This window comes from Prionailurus viverrinus, chromosome A1, assembly GCF_022837055.1.
Source record: "Prionailurus viverrinus isolate Anna chromosome A1, UM_Priviv_1.0, whole genome shotgun sequence".
Taxonomy (NCBI): Eukaryota; Metazoa; Chordata; class Mammalia; order Carnivora; family Felidae; genus Prionailurus; species Prionailurus viverrinus.
In genome coordinates this window covers 189,925,901-189,944,945 of record NC_062561.1, presented here as the reverse complement: position 1 = coordinate 189,944,945, position 19,045 = coordinate 189,925,901, and the positions used below count along the sequence as shown (strand labels likewise).

Here is a 19,045-nt window from a genome sequence, read left to right as displayed (position 1 = left end):
GAGGAAAACCCACAATACTAAAAAAAATAAATAAAAGCAAAACAAAACAGGAGGAGTGGCCACCAAGTGAGATATGAGAACAACATTTTAGAGCACAGAAAACAAAGAGATAGGAGGCAACGAACTGTGGTTTTAAGCCAAGCCATTACTCTTTTCCCCACCCTGGGGGGAAGACTGAGGTTTACTGGAGAGACTGCAACAGGCACCTGGACATGACCATGCACAGCCCTGAGCAGAGAGGAGATGCCCAAATGAAAAGAGGGGATTAAAACAAAAGTCTGCACCCTGAGAGATGAAATCTTTCTAGATATCCAAACATGTTGCCATGTTTATTGTTACCCATTCTAGTCACTGACATCAGCCTCCCCTACAGGGAATACAAAGATTCCTATGTGGGGAAAATGACCAAGTCCAAGTGAAAAGACATACAAATACTCAAAAACAGCCAATCCCACTTGAACATCAACTGTGAAACATACCAGTTGGTAAGCCCTAAAGAGATTCTAATCAACAACTTAACTCACTTTAATACAAATGATCAGCTAAGGACCTCCAGATATTTAAATAAAATTTATGGTTTAATCAGCCTCAGATGAGGCCTAGAAATCAGTATTTATAAATCTTTACCAAATATAACCAGGATTCAAATCCAGGCTTAAGAAACACTACTATCCCATGAAATACAAACACAAAAAAAAACCAGAAAAAAAGATCTCAGAGGAAATGGATAATTCAAGAATAAAAGAAAGCTTCAAAGAGATAAGTGATATACCTAAGAAATAAAAAAAGACTCTCACAGTAAAAAGAAACTTCAATGAAAACAAGCTCATGGATATTAACAATATACAACAAAAAAAGGTACAATAAAAGGGCTGGAAGATAAAGTTGGGAAATCTCAGAAAGTTAAACAAAAGACAGAGAGGGGAGAAAAAAAGGAAAATAGAACAGTAAGAAAGTTAGGGGGTCAATGTAGGAGGAACATTACCCAGTTCACAGGATTTCTAGAGAGGGCCAAGAGAGAAAGTAGCAGGGCCAACACAGCTGTGACTAGAAAGGAGAGGCCTATGGGGAGCTGGTACAGGAACGTGGAACAGAGTGGTACAGAAGAGAGCCAGTATTTATCATAAAACTGGTAGGTCTCAACTTTTAAAAACAAGCGTATTTCTTTGATTAAAAAATTAGCAAAAACTCGAAAAGAAAGTACTCAGAGGAAATGCTTTAATGCTAGGAATAATTAGGAATGTTCACTCTCACACATTTTATTTTCACTGTACTCACAGCTATGATATTTAAATTTCCCGTTCAGCATGATATAAACTTCCTCTACACTCTGAAAATTCCCCGAAATCTATGCCAACACATTCAGTGCTCAACTCTGGGGTTGCAGACTTCATTTTCTTTCAGAGAAGACTATGACTCATATGCTATGATTCTCTTTAACAGAAGACCACTTCTCCTATTTAGGTGAAAAAAGGAAGGAGCAGAAATCTTTCTTATAGCTCCAAAAGAACGGGAAGTTGTTTAAATTGATGTGCCTATTCCAATTGGTAATTCTGAATAAATCAAAATCACAAAGTAATCTTTGGATTTCAGGATTCCACTATTAGAAATAGCTCCCAGAAGTCTGCAATTCTAAGAAATGATGGCATATTAATATTACTCAGTTTTTCATTAAAAGCTCATTAATGAAACAGAAGAAAATAGAAAGTACCTTTAAAATCCAAATTGGAAGAAAATATAGTGCTTAACAGTTTATGGATTTTATTCCAATTAATTGAATCTTAGCTGAGTAAACAGAGTATCATAGCCACTGATGGCAAAAATTTAAGGAAATGTTTCAAGTTTGTACTATATTGCATCCATCACAGAATAAAAAATACCTTACGAGCTCTTTAACCTTTCAAATATAACCTTTCAAATACACTTGACACTTGCACAATGCAAGGGCTGTTCAATGTTCAACATTGTTCAACAATGTATTTGTTCAACGATGCAGAGTTGAAAATGCTTGCATAACTTTTGACTCTCCAAATATTAACTACTTAAAGCCTACAGCCTACTGTTGACTGGAGTTGTTACCAATAACATAACACATATTTTGTATGTTATATGTAATACATACCATATTCTTATATAATAAAGTAAGCTAAGGAAAAGAGAACGTTATTAAGCAAATCCTAAGGAAAATGATTTTAAAATCCACTCTGTGAAGGGACTCCTGGGTGGCTCAGTCTATCAAGCATCCGACTCTTGGTTTCAGCTCAGGTCATGATCTCACAGTTGGTGAGATCAAGCCCTGCATTGGGCTCTGTGCTGACAGCGTGGAGCCTGCTTGGGATTTCCTCTCCTCTCTGCCCTTTCCCCACTCACTCACTCTCTCTCTCTCAAAAAATAAATACACATTAAAAAATTATTTAAAATCCACTCTGTGAAGTTTAGTGTTCTCCTGCCCCTAAGCCAGATCCTATAACTTTTCTAATCTAACTTAGGTTACACAGTCCCAATTGAACAATGACTGAAACTCTGAAACTGATTTAGTTCAGGCTTTTCCCTTACGTTAGCTCAGGCCTCCTATGGGACTATAGATGGAAAACCTGCAACTGTGAGGGGGATGAAGAAGTTATGGCAGGCTTTGCCCTCTTTCTCTGCCAGCACCAGTGCCCTCTCTTCCTGACTTACCTAGGCTTGAAGCATGTAGGAAAGAAGGAGAGTGGGTAGTAGGAAATTCTTACTGGACTATGCTCTTACAGAGATTGGGTGTTGGTGCTCCCTAAAACTGGAACACTTAAAACTTATCCTCTTGGGGCGCCTGGGTGGCGCAGTCGGTTAGGCGTCCGACTTCAGCCAGGTCACGATCTCACGGTCCGTGAGTTCGAGCCCCGCGTCGGGCTCTGGGCTGATGGCTCAGAGCCTGGAGCCTGTTTCCGATTCTGTGTCTCCCTCTCTCTCTGCCCCTCCCCCGTTCATGCTCTGTCTCTCTCTGTCCCAAAAATAAATCAACGTTGAAAAAACTTATCCTCTTTTCTCTTGAGCATTTTTATGGGTTCTTCTCAGATTGTTCCTATCACGGTGGCTCTCCCACCCTTAGTATTTGTTATGTACCCTTCCTCTGGCTGTTTCTGGTTCTTTGCTGAACTCTTGGAGGTTCAATCCCTGTTGGGAGTCTTATCCTTCTAAAGTCCCTCTTAGAAAGACCTAAAAAAATCCCATAGACTCTTGGGGCCCTTAACTATTTCACAAGAAATTAACATCCTTTGCCTACCCAGATTAGAAGATACAAAAGAACCCCAAAAGACATTTTCACTATGTCCATAGTCAGAAAACTCACAGCAAGTCAACTCACTCATATATATATATATATATGCTCATATATATATATATATGTTAACAATAAATATATATAACAACATACCCCATAGATTATCATATAAAAACATTCAATCTGCATTAAAAAAAAGACATTTTGCATCCTTTTTTGTACTAAGTCTTAGAAAGTAGGTATGTGTGTTTTACACTTATAGTGTATCTTAATTTGGACTAGCCACATTTCAAGAGCTCAATAGTTACATTTAATTTTATTTTTTTAATGTTTGCTTATTTATTGTGAGAGAGAGAGAGAGAAAGAGTGAGGGAGGTACAGAGATAGAGAGAATCCAAAGCAGGCTCCACACTGTCAGCACAGAGCCTGATGTGGGGCTCAATCTCACAAACCATGAGACGATGAGCTGAGCTGAAATCAAGAGTTGGACACTTAACCGATTAAGCCACCCAGGTACCCCATATGTGGCTAATTTTGGATGGTGCAGCTTTAGATTTTCAAAGTGTGGGTCAGTTCACAGTATCCCCGCCCTAAACCGCAGAAGACATGTGACTCTCCAAATGGTCTTCTGCTGACTTCTCCAAATGTGAATGGCTGGGGAGGTATTTCAGAGCAAACAGGTCTCTAAAGAAATTCTCCTTAATCTCCAACATTTAATTTTGCAAGACCCTCTATATGGGTGAGTGTAAAAGTCATAAAATAGATTTTCTCTCACTTCCTTTTCTATAATTCAGGCATGGTAGGCAGGGTCTAGTACATCACTTGGGACTCTCTATATTATTTTTGGGTCTTAGCTAACACTCCTATTTTTAACATTCTACTACCTAAATATTTCAATCAGGTCTCAAGTTCTTGACATTTCTGGCAACTTATTTTTGAATACAGTGATGGCTCTCAATAACAATAAAGACATTACATATTTAATTTTAATCTTATAAAATAATAATTAGCTTTATTTAAAAATTGACCTTCTAAATCATTAAAATATCATTAAAAAAACACAAGCAACTATAGGCTACGTATGATTATTAGCATGTAAAAAAATAATAAGTAAGGTTGGTCTCCACCTACACTTTCAATTCTTTTCTAATACTTACCTATTAAGGCTGTGGTAAACCGATTCATGGAGAGAGGTTCTAAATACATTGGTCCTTCATAGGCAGACTCCAGTTCACTCCTGACGTAGTCCCTAAATAAATAAAATGGTAATAACATATTAGATACATACCAAGCACATATGGAAAAGAAAAGCAACTAAAGCACAGTATTCTTATAAAAAGCATAGTATGTTAATAACACTTCTTTCCACATCTACATTAAGGAAAATTTTAGGTATAAAAAACTAGGTAAGGATGGTCTTCATTTCCTTCTTCCACGCATGGATCAGAATTTACTGCATCTGAATTTTACTATGCAGAGAAGACAGCCAAAAATCTACTCTGTGGGATTTTCTTTTTTCCCATGGCCTTGTTAAATAATATTCCCAGTAAAAAAAACATTTGAGAAACCATCCCTCAACCCTATTACTTAAGTGATAATACCCAATAATATTACATCAAATTTCCCCTCTTTTGGCTCTCTTCCACCATCCCACCTATCTTACTTTCCCCAAAGTTTTATCCCCAGTTATTCTTAGTTATAGGTAAAATCACAAACTAAGTAGAAAACTGGCTCACAGGACAATCCTTAAAAATTGTCACTTTCAACTCTATCAACAATCTATAATTAGACTTATAATAAAGTAGGCTACACATTTATTTTGAATCAAATTTTAAATCACATCAAATATTCTTTTTAAAATTTAAATGATGTTAAATGACATGTGATTACTGAGAAATAAGTAGAGAAACAAAAAGTCTTTCCACACTGAGAAAACAGAACTTTCAGTGCACAGCCAAGAAGCACAAAAAGGGAGAATTTAATTTATCAGCCAGTTAAAACAGTAATACTAGAAGACTGTTAAGTTCTTTTGACATCATCGTAAGGAAACTGTGTAAAAAAATTCTTTTCTTCAATTATTGAATGCTTTATCCACTGTATTTAAAAGAATCTGAATGTTTCAGTATTTCTGAACAAACCCACAGCTATATTTACTTTTTCCATGAAATTACTTCCTATTAGGCAATCAAGTTGCATTCCTTTAGTGTAGCATAGCCAAACAAGAAATGACCCTTACATAATCCAAAAGGAGAATACTGTCAAAAAACCAAAATAAGTTTTATGAACAGAAGCAGTTTGGGGGACAATTTACAAAAATCAATAATAGACCTAAATTCATGGGAGATTTAGTAATTCTCCTCTATCACTCTATGATGACCGCTTCTAACAAATAATATATTAATAGTCTCTTTTTACTGAAATTCTCAAGACGAATGATTTTAATGCAGTGCTGGCCAACCAGGGGTGATTTTGACCCCAAGGGGCATTTTGCACTGTCTGAAGACATTTTTAGCTGTCACAATTTAAAAGGGTTGGGGGTGCTCTGAGCACCTAGGCCAAGATGCTGCCACAACATCTTATCTCCAGTGCACAGGACAGCCCTATAACAAAGGATTACTCAGTCCAGAGGTCAGTGCTCAAAACCCTGTGAGAAGTACAAATGCTACACATGCAAATAACATATAAACATCTGAATGCTATCTTACTAGATAACCACCAACATAAAATTACTACATTTTACAAAGTTTTAGGACAGAAAACTGAAGAATTAAGAGAATTATGAAATTTACAATAAAATACACATATAAATATCACTTAAAATTTATGAAGTCTTTGAAAATGCTATTAAAGAAAAAAATTTATCTTTAAAAAAGTTTATTTAGTCTTTATTTATTTTTAATAGAACACAAGGCGAGTGAGGAGTAGAGAGAGAGGGAGACACAGAATCTGAAGCAGGCTCCAGGCTCTGAGCTGTCAGCACAAAGCCTGATGCAGGGCTTGAACCCACATACCATGAGCTCATGACCTGAGCCTAAGTCAGTCGCCCAACCGTCTGAGTCACCCAGGCGCCCCCAAATAAATTCGTATTTAAAAGAGCTCTAATTCTGAGTCCAAGACCTCTGAAGGCAAATAATTTCTTTGTGGCCATCTCATATCCTTCTCCAACAGATCCAGTAAAAGAGGGGAAACCCACAAAGACAAAAAGCAGATTGATGCTTGCCAGGGGCTGAGGGGGAGGGGAGGGGAGGGAAAATGGAAAAGACGTAATATGTACTGGGTTTTATCATGGGGTGATGGTTGTACATTATGAATGTACTATATGCCAATGAACTGTTCACTTTAAAGGTTAATTTTATGTGAATTTCACTTCAATAAAAAGGGAATGGGGTGACTACAGGAATTCCATCCTTCCAAGGGGAAGAGCCAAAAGGTGTCCCTGAAGGGTTCAGTGCCCAGGAAATCTTTCCTAGTAACGTGGGGGGTGGAAACTGCAGAGTTGGTCTCCCTGACATGTTTTCTCTCCCTTGTTTGCTTTTGTCATCATATTACTGATGTTTTATATATAACTCAGCAAACCCATTACTCTAGAATTTCTTATTGCCGAGACATTTGTTAATTGTTTTGCATTATTTCCTAGCCTATTTTAGTTTTTTTTTTTTTAGCACTTCTTTGTTTTCTTTAGAGCCTCTAATCTTAAATTCTGACTTTACATAACAAAACCTGTAAGAAAATCAACATTCTCCATGTTTTTTGGCCTCACAAAAAATATACCGTATACATAATATGTTGTTAGCACACTGCTACCCTCTGGGAATACTACAGTAGACAGGAAAGTAACAATTCCTGTTAGCATGAAGCTTACAAACCAGGAAGAGAGACCTACAATTACTAGATTAATACTAATAATAATAATTACAATTATATAATTACAATTACAATAATAATTATAATTGTGATAAATGCTATAAAAATATAGAATGAGGGGCGCCTGGGTGGCTCGGTCGGTTAAGTGTCCAACTTCAGCTCAGGTCATGATCTCACAGTTTGTGAATTCAGGGCCTCGCGTTGGGCTCTGTGCTGACAGCTCAGAGCCTGGAGACTGCTTTGGATTCTGTGTCTCCTCTCTCTGCCCCTCCCTGCTCTCGCTGTCTGTCTGTCTCTCTCTCAAAAATGAATAAAAATATAAAAAAAAATGTTTAATATAGAATGATTTTTTTTCTCTTTTTCACTCTCCGTATTTCGTGACTTTGTGATTTAGTGAAATTATAGGGGACTAAGGGAGATCTGTCTTCCAAAAGAATAATCAACCGTTAGGCCTTAAAGACAACACCACAGTGTTGAACAGCTTCTTACCACTAGCTCTCTGGGCTGCCCTCCTCTAGAACCCTAAGAGAACAGCTCTCCTCAATGCTGCAACCCCTCCTCAATGCTACTGGAACAATCATCCTACCACAGAAATTAACACCTTCTTGAGGTACCTCAGACCCTTTCTCCTTTGCTCCACTCCTGTCTCTCAAGATGGTCCTTCACAATCTTTCCTGTCTGGCTGACTCATCAATAAGCCCCACCTCAAGAAAGAGGGCCAGGCCCAGAAAGTCTGTAGTCCCTCTTTGGTCCCACTGAGCTTGGCTTGCCAGAGCCAGGGCAGTGGCTTTGGTGAGGGCTAAACTACTGGTCTCGCCAAGGAGCCACTACTGAGCTGTCCCTTTTGAAAGAAGAATCTGGGCATTGTTGCACCCCAAACTACACAAGATAACTTTAACATGGATCAGTATCTGAACAAAGATCTCCAAGTTATGAACAACTTCCCGGCATCTCATGCTGACAATGTAAACTCTTCATTACTAGTCTCTCAACAAAGTGGGTCATTCACAATATAAATAAACAAGATAGAAAGCCAAATAAAAAGAATCCAGAGAAGGAATTATCCAAAATTCCATGAGTCATTTTAGTCCAAAAATTACTCTGATGCAATAGCCATGAAAGTCTAATTTTTTTTTTTTTTTTAAATTTTTTTTTTTTTTTCAACGTTTATTTATTTTTGGGACAGAGAGAGAGACAGAGCATGAACGGGGGAGGGGCAGAGAGAGAGGGAGACACAGAATCGGAAACAGGCTCCAGGCTCCAAGCCATCAGCCCAGAGCCTGACGCGGGGCTCGAACTCACGGACCGCGAGATCGTGACCTGGCTGAAGTCGGACGCTTAACCGACTGCACCACCCAGGCGCCCCTGAAAGTCTAATTTTTAATAGAATTTAGTAACTATTTTACAACTGAATCAGGGGCACGTGCATGGCTCGATCTGTTAAGCATCTGACTCTTGGTTTCAGCTCAGGTCGTGATCTCACAGTTCCTGAGTTCAAGCCCCCTATCAGGCTCAGTGCTGAGAGTGCACAGCCTGCTTGGGATTCTCTCTCTTACCTCTCTGTTTCTCAAAATAAATTAATTAAAAAAAAAAAAAACTTAAAAAAAAGACGGAATCAGATGAAATATTCAAAAGCAGTATATGGTTTTGTTTTTTGTTTTTTTTTAAGATTTACTTTTTGTGGGGAGGCACCTGGGTGACTCAGTAGGTTAAGCATCTGACTCTTGATTTCGGCTCAGGTCATGTCTGATGGTTCGTGGGAAATCACATTGGCATGGAGCCTGCTTGGGATTCTCTCTCTCCCTCTCTGTCTGCCCCTCCCTGCTTGCACATACATGCTCTCTCTCTCAAAATAAATAAACTTTAAAAAAAAAAATAGATTTTTTTTTTAAGTAATCTGTACACACAACCTGGGGCTCAAACTCACAAGATCAAGAGCTGCACACTCCACCAACTGAGCCAGCCAGGCGCCCCCAGTATTTGATTTTTCAATTTAGGAGATTTAAACAGTAAAATGTATTAAGTTGGTAGGAAGCAAGAATCCCTGCCATCTACTTGTAACTGAATTAAATCTTTCCCTTCCTAAACTTTTTTTCATTTGTGCAATTTGTGCAATACTGACATCAATCCTGAGCACTAATAAACTAAACACTTTGAAAATCTACTTCTCTAGTTCCCTATGATAGCCTATTCTCCAGTGACTGAAATTGCTTTGGGTCTGAGGAGTGTGTAAGATACATGTAAAGGGCCTCAAGGATAGCTTGCAATTAAGAAAATACTTGCTATAAAGAGAAGCATACAAGTTATAAAGAATAAGTAACAACAATAAAACCTAGAAGCTTACCAATTCACCCACTGACCTTGTAACATTCTCTTAAGCAACCTGAACAACCTAGGAACAATCTACATTCTGGCCACTTAAAAGCTTTCAAACGGTTTAATTCAAAGAAACCTAATCTACTTTTACAGAGAATAAAGCTGTGAGCCCTTGAAGTTATCTTATGGAATATGTGCAAACAAAAGGCACTGCGCCCAATTTAAGAGATCCCAGATACTGAGATGTCCAACCCCTGGATCTGAGTACCTACTACACCCTAAGAAATGTACCAGTAATTGAATAATAATAGTTCAATTGAATAATAATAATAAGGGCTTAATTATTTAAATCATCTCAGCCACCCTGCCCCCTCTCTTTAGCTGCTTTCTGATCCCCTACTCAAATATTTAGTGTCTGGATCTGACAATGTTCAAAAGAAGAAAACATATCAAATACTGAAATGGGTCAATTTTATTCCCGTCAAAATTAAATTTTAAGTATATAATGATAAAATTCATTTTAACAATTCCTTTCTCTAATAGCAGTGGTTCTCAACTGAGGAAAATTTTGTTCCCCAGGAGATCACACTGGCAATTAGGGGTGCTCTTTGGTTTCAGCACTGCTGGGGAGTGGTGCTCTACAAACTAGTGAGCAGAGAGAGGCAAGTTAGCATTCTGTAATACACAAGACTGCCCCCACAGCAAATCAAGACCTAGCCCAAAATGCTAACAGTCCTGAAATACAGAAACTTTAAATTAGACAAGCTTTCATGAAATGGGGAGCTAATTATCTACATTTCACACATAAATAACTCTTGGGAAAGTTTTACATTTGAAACAACACTTATATACCCAAGACTAGGATGAAAAGGAGTATGCTTTCAATCTTGTGAAACCCATGGGCTCTAATTTAAATTATACATACACAAAACTGATATGATAGTTCATAAATCTAACAATAAAACAAAGAATTTAAGAATACTAGAGTTTAAAACTTTTACAAAAAAACAATTGTGATGTAAACCAAGACCACACCCCTCATAGGAATGGTCATGTCAGTTATAGTTTTTCTTTTTTCCCTTTAGTTCTGGATAGTTTCAATTTTATTTATTTATTTTTTTGTGTGAATATAATTTATTGTCAAATTGGCTTACATACAACACCCAGCAGTACTCATCCCAACAAGTGCCCTCCTCAATGCCCATCACCGTATTCCCCCCACCTTAGCTTGTTCTCTGTATTTCATAGTCTCTTGTAAAACAGACACATAGACCAATGGAATAAAATAGAAAACCCAGAATTGGACCCACAAATGTATGGCCAACTAATCTTTGACAAAGCAGGAACGAGTATCCAATGGAAAAAAGACAGTCTCTTTAACAAATGGTGCTGGGAGAACTGGACAGCAACATGCAGAAGAATGAAACTAAACCACCTTCTTACACCATACACAAAAATAAACTCAAAATGTTAATTAAAGACCTAAATGTGAGGCAGAAAACCATCAAAACCCTAGAGGAGAGGGGCGGCTGGGTGGCTCAGTCGGTTGAGCGTCCGACTTTGGCTCAGGTCATGATCTTGCAGTTTGTGGGTTGAAGCTCTGCATTGGGCTCTGTGCTGACAGCTCAGAGCCTGGAGCCTGCTTTGGATTCTGTCTCCCTCCCTCTCTCTCTGCCCCTCCCCAACTCCTGCTCTCTCTCTCTCAAAATTAAATGACCATTAAAAAAAAATTTTTTTTAAACAAACAAAAAAAAAACCCTAGATGAGAAAGCAGGCAACAACCTCTTTGACTTTAGCTGCAGCAAATTCTTACTCGACACATCTCCAAAGGCAAGGGAACTAAAAGCAAAAATGAACTATTGGGACCTCATCAAGATAAAAAGCTTCTGCACTGCAAAGGAAACAATCAACAAAACTAAGAGGACACCGCCGGAATGGGAAAAGATATTTGCAAATGACATACTGGATAAAGGGCTAGTATCCAAAATCTACAAAGAACTTAACACCCGATAAATAATAATCCACTGGATAGTCTCAATTTTAAAGTAGGATTGATACTGGGAAATACATTCCTTACATCACTCAAAATGAGAAGCACAGGTTAGTAATTTTAAGAATTAAGGAACTTGAAATTTATCAAATTCTAATAAGCTTAAACAGAATATTAAATCTTCATACTATACCAACTATGGCCATGAATTTTCAAAAGTTTAGTTTCTCTGAACTAAAAGCTATATCCATTCTAGACATACTCTAAACAAGTTTTTATTCACTTAAGGATAATTAGCTTCATTATTTCTTAAATACATGTCTTAAGGGAAAATAGAAACTCAGCTTTTTAAAAGCTTATGAAATTTTCAATTTAAGAAATTAATATTTCCAAATGACTTATCCTATAGCCAGTTTTTCAAGTACCAAGTTAATTATTTAAATTATCCAAGTATCGATTCTCCTTTGTAGAACCATACTACACTTTGTCTTGATATAACCAGACTAGAGTGAATGGTAAAAAATATTTGTAAATCGTATAATTGTATAAAGGAGTTGTATCTAGCTAGAACTGAGTTGTATTACAACTCCATAATAATAATAATAATAATGATTAAATAATGTTAAATAATAATAATGTTAAATGATTAACAAAGGATCCCAATAAATACTTTTCTAAAAGATTTACAAATGGTTAATGAACACATGAAAAGATGCTCAATATCATTAGCCATCAGGGAAGTACAAATCAAGACCACAATGAAATAATCACTTCACACTCACTATGATGGCTATACTAAAAATGACAGATGTCAACAAGTGTTGGCAAGGATGTGAGAAACTAGAACCCTTACACACTACTGGTAGAAATGTAAAATACTGAAGCCACTTCAGAAAATTAGTACAGCAGTTCCTCAAAAGGTTAAATGCAATTCCACCCCAAAGTATATGCCCAAGAAAAAAAAAAGCATGTCCACAAAGCCTACTCATAATGTTCACAGCACTATTCGTAACAGTCAAAAACGTGGAAAGAACCCAAGTGTCCATCAATTGATGGATGAATAAACAAAATGTGGTAATATTCATACAACAGAATACGATTTGGACAGACAAAATACTGATACAATCGCTACAACATGGATGAAAACATGCTAATTAAAAGAAGCCAGGCACAAAGTACCACACACTGTATATGTCTATATGAAATGTCCAAAATAGGCCAATCCATAGAGACAGAAAATAGACTCACAGTTGCCTAGGCTGGGGGCAAGGGAATTAATGGAAAATGGTGAGTGACTGCTGACAGGTATGGGGTTTCTTTTTGGAGTGATAAAAATGTTCTAGGGGCGCCTGGGTGGCTCAGTCGGTTAAGCATCCGACTTCAGCTCAGGTCACGATCTCGCGGTTCGTGAGTTCAAGCCCCACGTCGGGCTCTGGGCTGATGGCTCAGAGCCTGGAGCCTGCTTCCGATTCTGTGTCTCCCTCTCTCTCTGTCCCTCCCCCGTTCATGCTCTGTCTCTGTCTGTCCCAAAAATAAATAAACGTTAAAAAAAAAAAAAATTAAAAAAAAAAATGTTCTAAAGTGTGGTGATGGTCCATAAAATTCTGTGAGTGCACTAAAACCACTGAGCTGTGTCCCTTAAATAGGTATGTGAATTATATCTCAATAAAACTGTTACTTTAAAAAAAAAAGGATAGCTATAAAGTTGCTACATGACATGTGAACAATTATGCTTTTTAAAACTAAAAACTTCAGCCTTAATATTTTATAAATGTAATGTTTAAGCCTCAATATTTATAAATGTGACATATTATGAATAATTAATCAAGGATAACACATCTTTACTAACCTTTTGTGAGACAGCACCATGTAATAAATATTATACTAAGAAAAGAAATACTAAAATATTTCATTTCTTGAAATTTGTTAGTTTAATATCAAAACTAACTCCATTAGATAGGCATTATCTTTCTTTATAGGTTCAAAGAAACAACTTGCCAAGGTAATATATTTACTAAGTAGGGAACTAGTTCATACACAGTCTGATTCTAAAACTCATTTTCTTCCCACTAACCATGCTGTAAGAGGACTAAACTAGCAATTAGAAAACCTACATTCAAATTAAAGTCTGAGACTGTTCCTTCCCAGCTATTCACCCACTTCAATTTTTTCTTCTATAAATCCCAAAGGACTGGGATAAGGATCAAAACGGAAAAAAAAAAAAAAAAAAAAAGAAATGTTTTTGTATTTTATGTGTGTTATTATAAAATTCTATTATAATTATTTTTACTATTTTAAATAAGTTTGATCTTATAATAAAAACAAACTCTAAACATTAGAAAAAAACATTCCCATAAACTAAAAATCAAAAGTTAAAACTGCCACCAGAAGAATGGTCAGAAAAAGGCTTTCCTTTACCCCTGACATGGTCACAGTCACCTTTATCTTTATATAACAGAATTCTGATCTCTAAAAAAGCCTGGATGGCAACATGGTATATAAAAATAGAGCTACAGACTTTCATCACTACACCACTAAACCACACGGAAACCAAAAAAGCATGAGGGAAAGGATAGTATCATTGTTTTCTCACCCAGAATTATAACTAATATAGCTCTACCTTCAACTTTAGGATTTTGATGATTAATCAAAGAAATCACATCAACCTAAAAGGCTATCATTATATAGCTATATCATAATACAGATTTGAAAAGTCTTTTTTTAAAGAATGACACACAGGAAAATGCTCATAAAACATGGCTGCATAATAAAAACAAGACACAAGAATGTTAGTTAAAATTCACTAAGCACTACACCCAAAAAAACCAATAATCCAATTAAAAAATGGGCAGAAGACATGAATAGTCATTTCTCCAAAGAAGACATCCAGATGGCCAACAGACAAATGGAAAGATGCTCAACATAACTCCCCAGAAGGGAAATGCAAATCAAAACTACAGTGAGGTATCACTTCACACCTGTCAGAATGTCTAAAATCAAAAACACAAGAAACATCAAGTGTTCACAAAATGACCCAGCAATTGCACTACTAGGAATTTATCCAAAGGATACAAAAATGCTGATTCGAAGGGGCACATGCACTCCAATGTTTATAGCAGTGCTATCAACAATAGCCAAATTATGGAAAAAGCTCAAATCTCCATCAATTGATGAATGGATAAAGATGTGGTTTATATATACAATGGAATAATACACAGCGACGAAAAAGAATGAAATCTTGCCATCTGCAACAACGAGATGGAAGTGGAGGATATGCTAAGAGAAATAAGTCAGAGAAAGACAGATCTCATATGGTTTCTTTCATATGTGGAATCTGAGAAATTCTTTCATATGTGGAATCTGAGATGAACATAGGGGAAGGGGAGGAAAAATAAGATTAAACCAGAGGGAGGCAAATCATAAGAGACTCAAATACAGAGAACAAATTGAGGGTTAATGGGGGTAGGGGTGTCAGGGGTGGGTTAAGTGGATGACGGGCATTAAGGAGGACACTTTTTAGGATGAGCACTGGGTGTCATATGTACAAAATGAATCACTGGGTTCTACACCTGAAGCCAAGACTACACTGTATATTAACTAACTTGAGAATTAAAAAAAAAAAAAAAAAAAAAGTAGTTCATAATTCAGAAACTTTAGGCAACTGGGATCTTACTCCAACTGATGAATCTGAAAGATCCTGTAGTTGATACTGTAATTGGATATCTAGGACAGAATTCTTCATAAATTACAAAAAAAAAAAGATCAGCTCTTCAAACAAACAAACAAACAAAAAAACCCCAAAAAAGTTAAAAATAGAACTACCTTGGGGCGCCTGGGTGGCTCAGTGGGTCAAGCTTCTGACTTCGGCTTAGGTTATGATCTCGTGTGTGTAGGTTTGAGCCCTGCACCGAACTCTGTGCTGACAGCTCAGAGCCTGGAGCTTGCTTCAGATTCTGTGTCTCCCTCTCTCTCTAACCCTCCCGCACTCGCACTCCTTCCCTCTCTCTCAAAAATAAACAAACATTAAAAAAACATAGACCTACCCTACAATCCAGTAATCCCACTACTGGGTATTTACCCAAAGAATATAAAAACACTAATTCGAAAGGATATATGCACCCCTATGTTTACTGCAGCATTATTCACAACAGCCAAATTATGGAAGCAGCCCAAGTGTCACAGATGAATGGATAAAGAAGATGTGGTATATACATACACAACGGAATATTATTCAGCCATAAAAAAAAGAATGGTCTTGCCATTTGCAACAAGATGGATGGAGCTAGAGAGTATAATGCTAAGTGAAATAAGTCAGAGAAAGACAGATACCATATGATTTCATTCATATGTGGAATTTAAGAAAACAAATGAACAAAGGGAAAAAAAGAGAGAGCCAAACCAAGAAACAGACTCTTAACTACAGAGAACTGATGGTTACCAGAGAGGAGGTGGGTGGGGGGAGATGTGAAATAGGTGAAGGGGATTAAGAGTACACTTATGATGAGCACGGAGTACTGTATAGAATTGTTGAATCACTGTATTGTACACCTAAAACTAACATAACACTGATGTTAACTATACCGGAATTAAAATAAAAAACTTAAAAAAAAAAAAAAAAGAAAAAATTCACGGAACACTTGTATGTCAGAAATCATGCTAAGAGCTTTACATGCCTTACCTTACTGAACCTTTACGATAGCCCCGTAAGATATTATCAACATTTTACAGGTAAGAAAACGGAGACCTATCTTTCTGGTGACACTGAGGTTATAGAGTAGTAAATAAAGAACATGGAATTTGAAACGCCCCAATCACCTGTCCACTTATCTAAAAAATACAGCACTCTTAGATGGCCAGGCACTCATCTGTACACGAAACTGATGACTTAGAAAACTCTATACTGTAACTACTGCATTATACTCTACAGACACAATTTTTGCTTAAAAATGAATAAAGACAGGGCACCTGAGTGGGTCAGCCATTAAGCATCTGACTTCGGCTCAGATCATGATCTCAGGGTTTGTGTGTTTGAGTCCCACATCACCTGAGCTCAAGTCCTGCATCAGGTGAGCACGAGCCCTGCTTCAGGTGAGCCCCTCTTCTCTCTCTCCCTCTTGTGGGATTCTCTCTCTGCCCCTCGCTCACTTGTGCCCTCTTTCTCTCTCCAGGAAAAAAAAAAAAAGGGGGAATAAAGATAGAGAAGTGTCTCTACCTTGAACTTGAGCTCAGATTCAGAGGTGTCCTGGGTAAGGCCACAGGAACAGACTGTGTCAGGGTTTGGGGCTGGTGGTAATGGATTGGAAGTACATTCTGTTGTCTGTGTTGGTACTGGCCACTGGACTCCTCTTCTTGGCTATGTGAATAAAGATGCTACGAATCTAATTCATGTTCCCATGAAGGAGTCCAAGACACAGGGACATACTTGTGTGACACAAAATTAGAAAATTCATGTCTTCACTTTAGGAGTAAAACACAGCTCAAGTTGAACCACTGTTAGGATTACAAGAAATGCAGTACTACTCCAATAGGTCCAGTTTTGTAACTGACATCCAAGGACATACCCTGGGCAAGGATAATGGCAGTTAGAGAGTAAAACATCACCTTCCAGGTACCAGAGAAAACTGACCAGACAGGAACTGAGGAGAGAAATGTGAGAAGATGGAGTTTCTGCAAAACGCTTTGGGTCCTTTGAGAAATAACCAGATGAAATTTTAAGGAGGATAAAAGTCCTGCTTCAACAAGAGGGGCCAAGAGTCCAGGACTATTGCTATTTTCATTCTTTTCGTATCCACAAAAGTGGTAAAAACTAGAAGGTATTAAGAAAATTGGAAGGAAATGCCAGATTTTAACAGGTTTATCTCTGGGTGGTATGATTACCGTACGTAATTGTTACTACCTTTAAATTTTCTGTATTTCCCAAAACTCATCTCCAATGAACAGTATTATTTTATAAGAGAGCAAAAAAGTTTCCAAGTCAACCATTCAATTATAGTAGTATAAAAATGCTATTTCTAAGATTAATTTTCAAGCTAACACCAAAATCTGCGTTTCAGACTTCTAGACAACTACTTCTTACTATATATGCAAAGTAACTGTCCCTCTTCTTAGGATTGGGAGTATATTTAATTTTGGTTATACATTTCAATCATAACAAAAGAAATCATACCCTCCAAATTTATTTATACCTCCACCATTACATTTACTGTGTGGCTTTTGGTTCACCTGTATTTTAACATTCCATTCCAAAGTAGGAAGTTCATTTTCATCGGCAGACCAGAGTCTTAAAATTTAGGACTAGCAGACCCAGACAAACACAATATTGCTAAAGATGAAGAAGTTCTGAGCTATACCATGAACCTCATCAGATAATTTATACAAATCATCCACTATATAGGTGGTCACATCTCATGCCGATTCTCCTGCATCATAAACTTGATTCCCTAAAATGATGAAAATAATCAAGTCTATAATTGTTAAAATATTCTACAGCCTATCTTTGGAAATTCTTGTCTTAGGTGATAGAGAAAAGCTCATGAGTATCTCTGTAAACATAATCTTAAGGTCCATTTCATATTGATTGTTTTTTTTTAAATTTTTCTTGTTTGTTTATTTCTGAGAGAGACACAAAGCACGAACAGGGGAGGGGCAGAGAGAGAGGGAGACACAGAATCTGAGGCAGGCTCCAGTCTCTGAGATGTCAGCACAGAGCCCGACGTGGGGCTCGAACCCATGAACCATGAGATCATGACCTGAGCCTAAGTCAGACACTCAACGGACTGAGCCACCCAGGCAACCCTCATATTAACATTGTTTTTAAACGCAGAAATAAAATTTGAGGCATAACCCCAGCTATTATTTCTATAAAATAATATTTACTTAAAAAACAAATAGTAAAAACCCTGTTATGGAACTTAGCAAAGCCTCAGTTTATTAACAGTGTTCATGAAAAATATTTTATTGGTAATGAAAAACCATATTTGGTCATACATTTCAAAAACAAGGTCACATTCTTACCTGGAGATTTGATGGCCAGCATAGAGGAGCAGGGCAGTCAAAAAATACAGGTAAAGCTGAACCAGATGCTGTCTGGGCAAGGTTAGTAGCACAACACTTAAAATATAACCTGTAGTAGAAATAAAGAGAGATTATAAATAAAATACAATTCTAATTTAGTCTTCCAATTAATTATACTAATAAAAAGAACCTGAAGTCAATTACTTTCCAATTAAGTTTCAACAACTTTCAGGTTTTTTACTTCATACCAAAGTAAGTTTAATACAGTAAAAATCACTATGGACTTTTTGTTGAAAACAAAGCATTTTTCACTTTTTTTTGTAGCCTTCTCTGCTTTATAATCAAGTATACCACACAAAGGTACAACAGCACTCCTCTCATTATCTACCTTTCCTTGATGTCAACTTACTTGTTCTACACCAATTCTCTCATCCTCTCGTCCCAGAGGAAACACTGCTTAATGTCCCTCTCTAAAGCTGCCTCTTCCACTTGACTCAAGATCTTATTTTTCTAATTCCTAATCTCCTACATCTTCAATCATCCCCCTAACACCAGTGCTCACTTTTCTCTTCAAAGGACATACAGGGCTCTTCTTCCAATCT

At 37.1% G+C, this 19,045-nt stretch overlaps 1 protein-coding gene across 4 annotated transcripts in view; it reads right to left on the bottom strand.

Annotated features, from left to right (window-relative positions):
* RNF145 (ring finger protein 145) overlaps positions 1 to 19,045 on the bottom strand; it is a 95,342-nt gene that overhangs the window by 25,259 nt on the left and 51,038 nt on the right. For all 4 annotated transcript variants that reach the window (XM_047849466.1, XM_047849475.1, XM_047849482.1 and 1 more), the window contains 2 exons: positions 18,444 to 18,552; positions 4,417 to 4,508 (listed from right to left, as the gene is read on the bottom strand). In XM_047849466.1, coding sequence (XP_047705422.1) covers positions 4,417 to 4,508; positions 18,444 to 18,552 — 201 coding nt within the window. The remainder of the gene's footprint in view (positions 1 to 4,416; positions 4,509 to 18,443; positions 18,553 to 19,045) is intronic.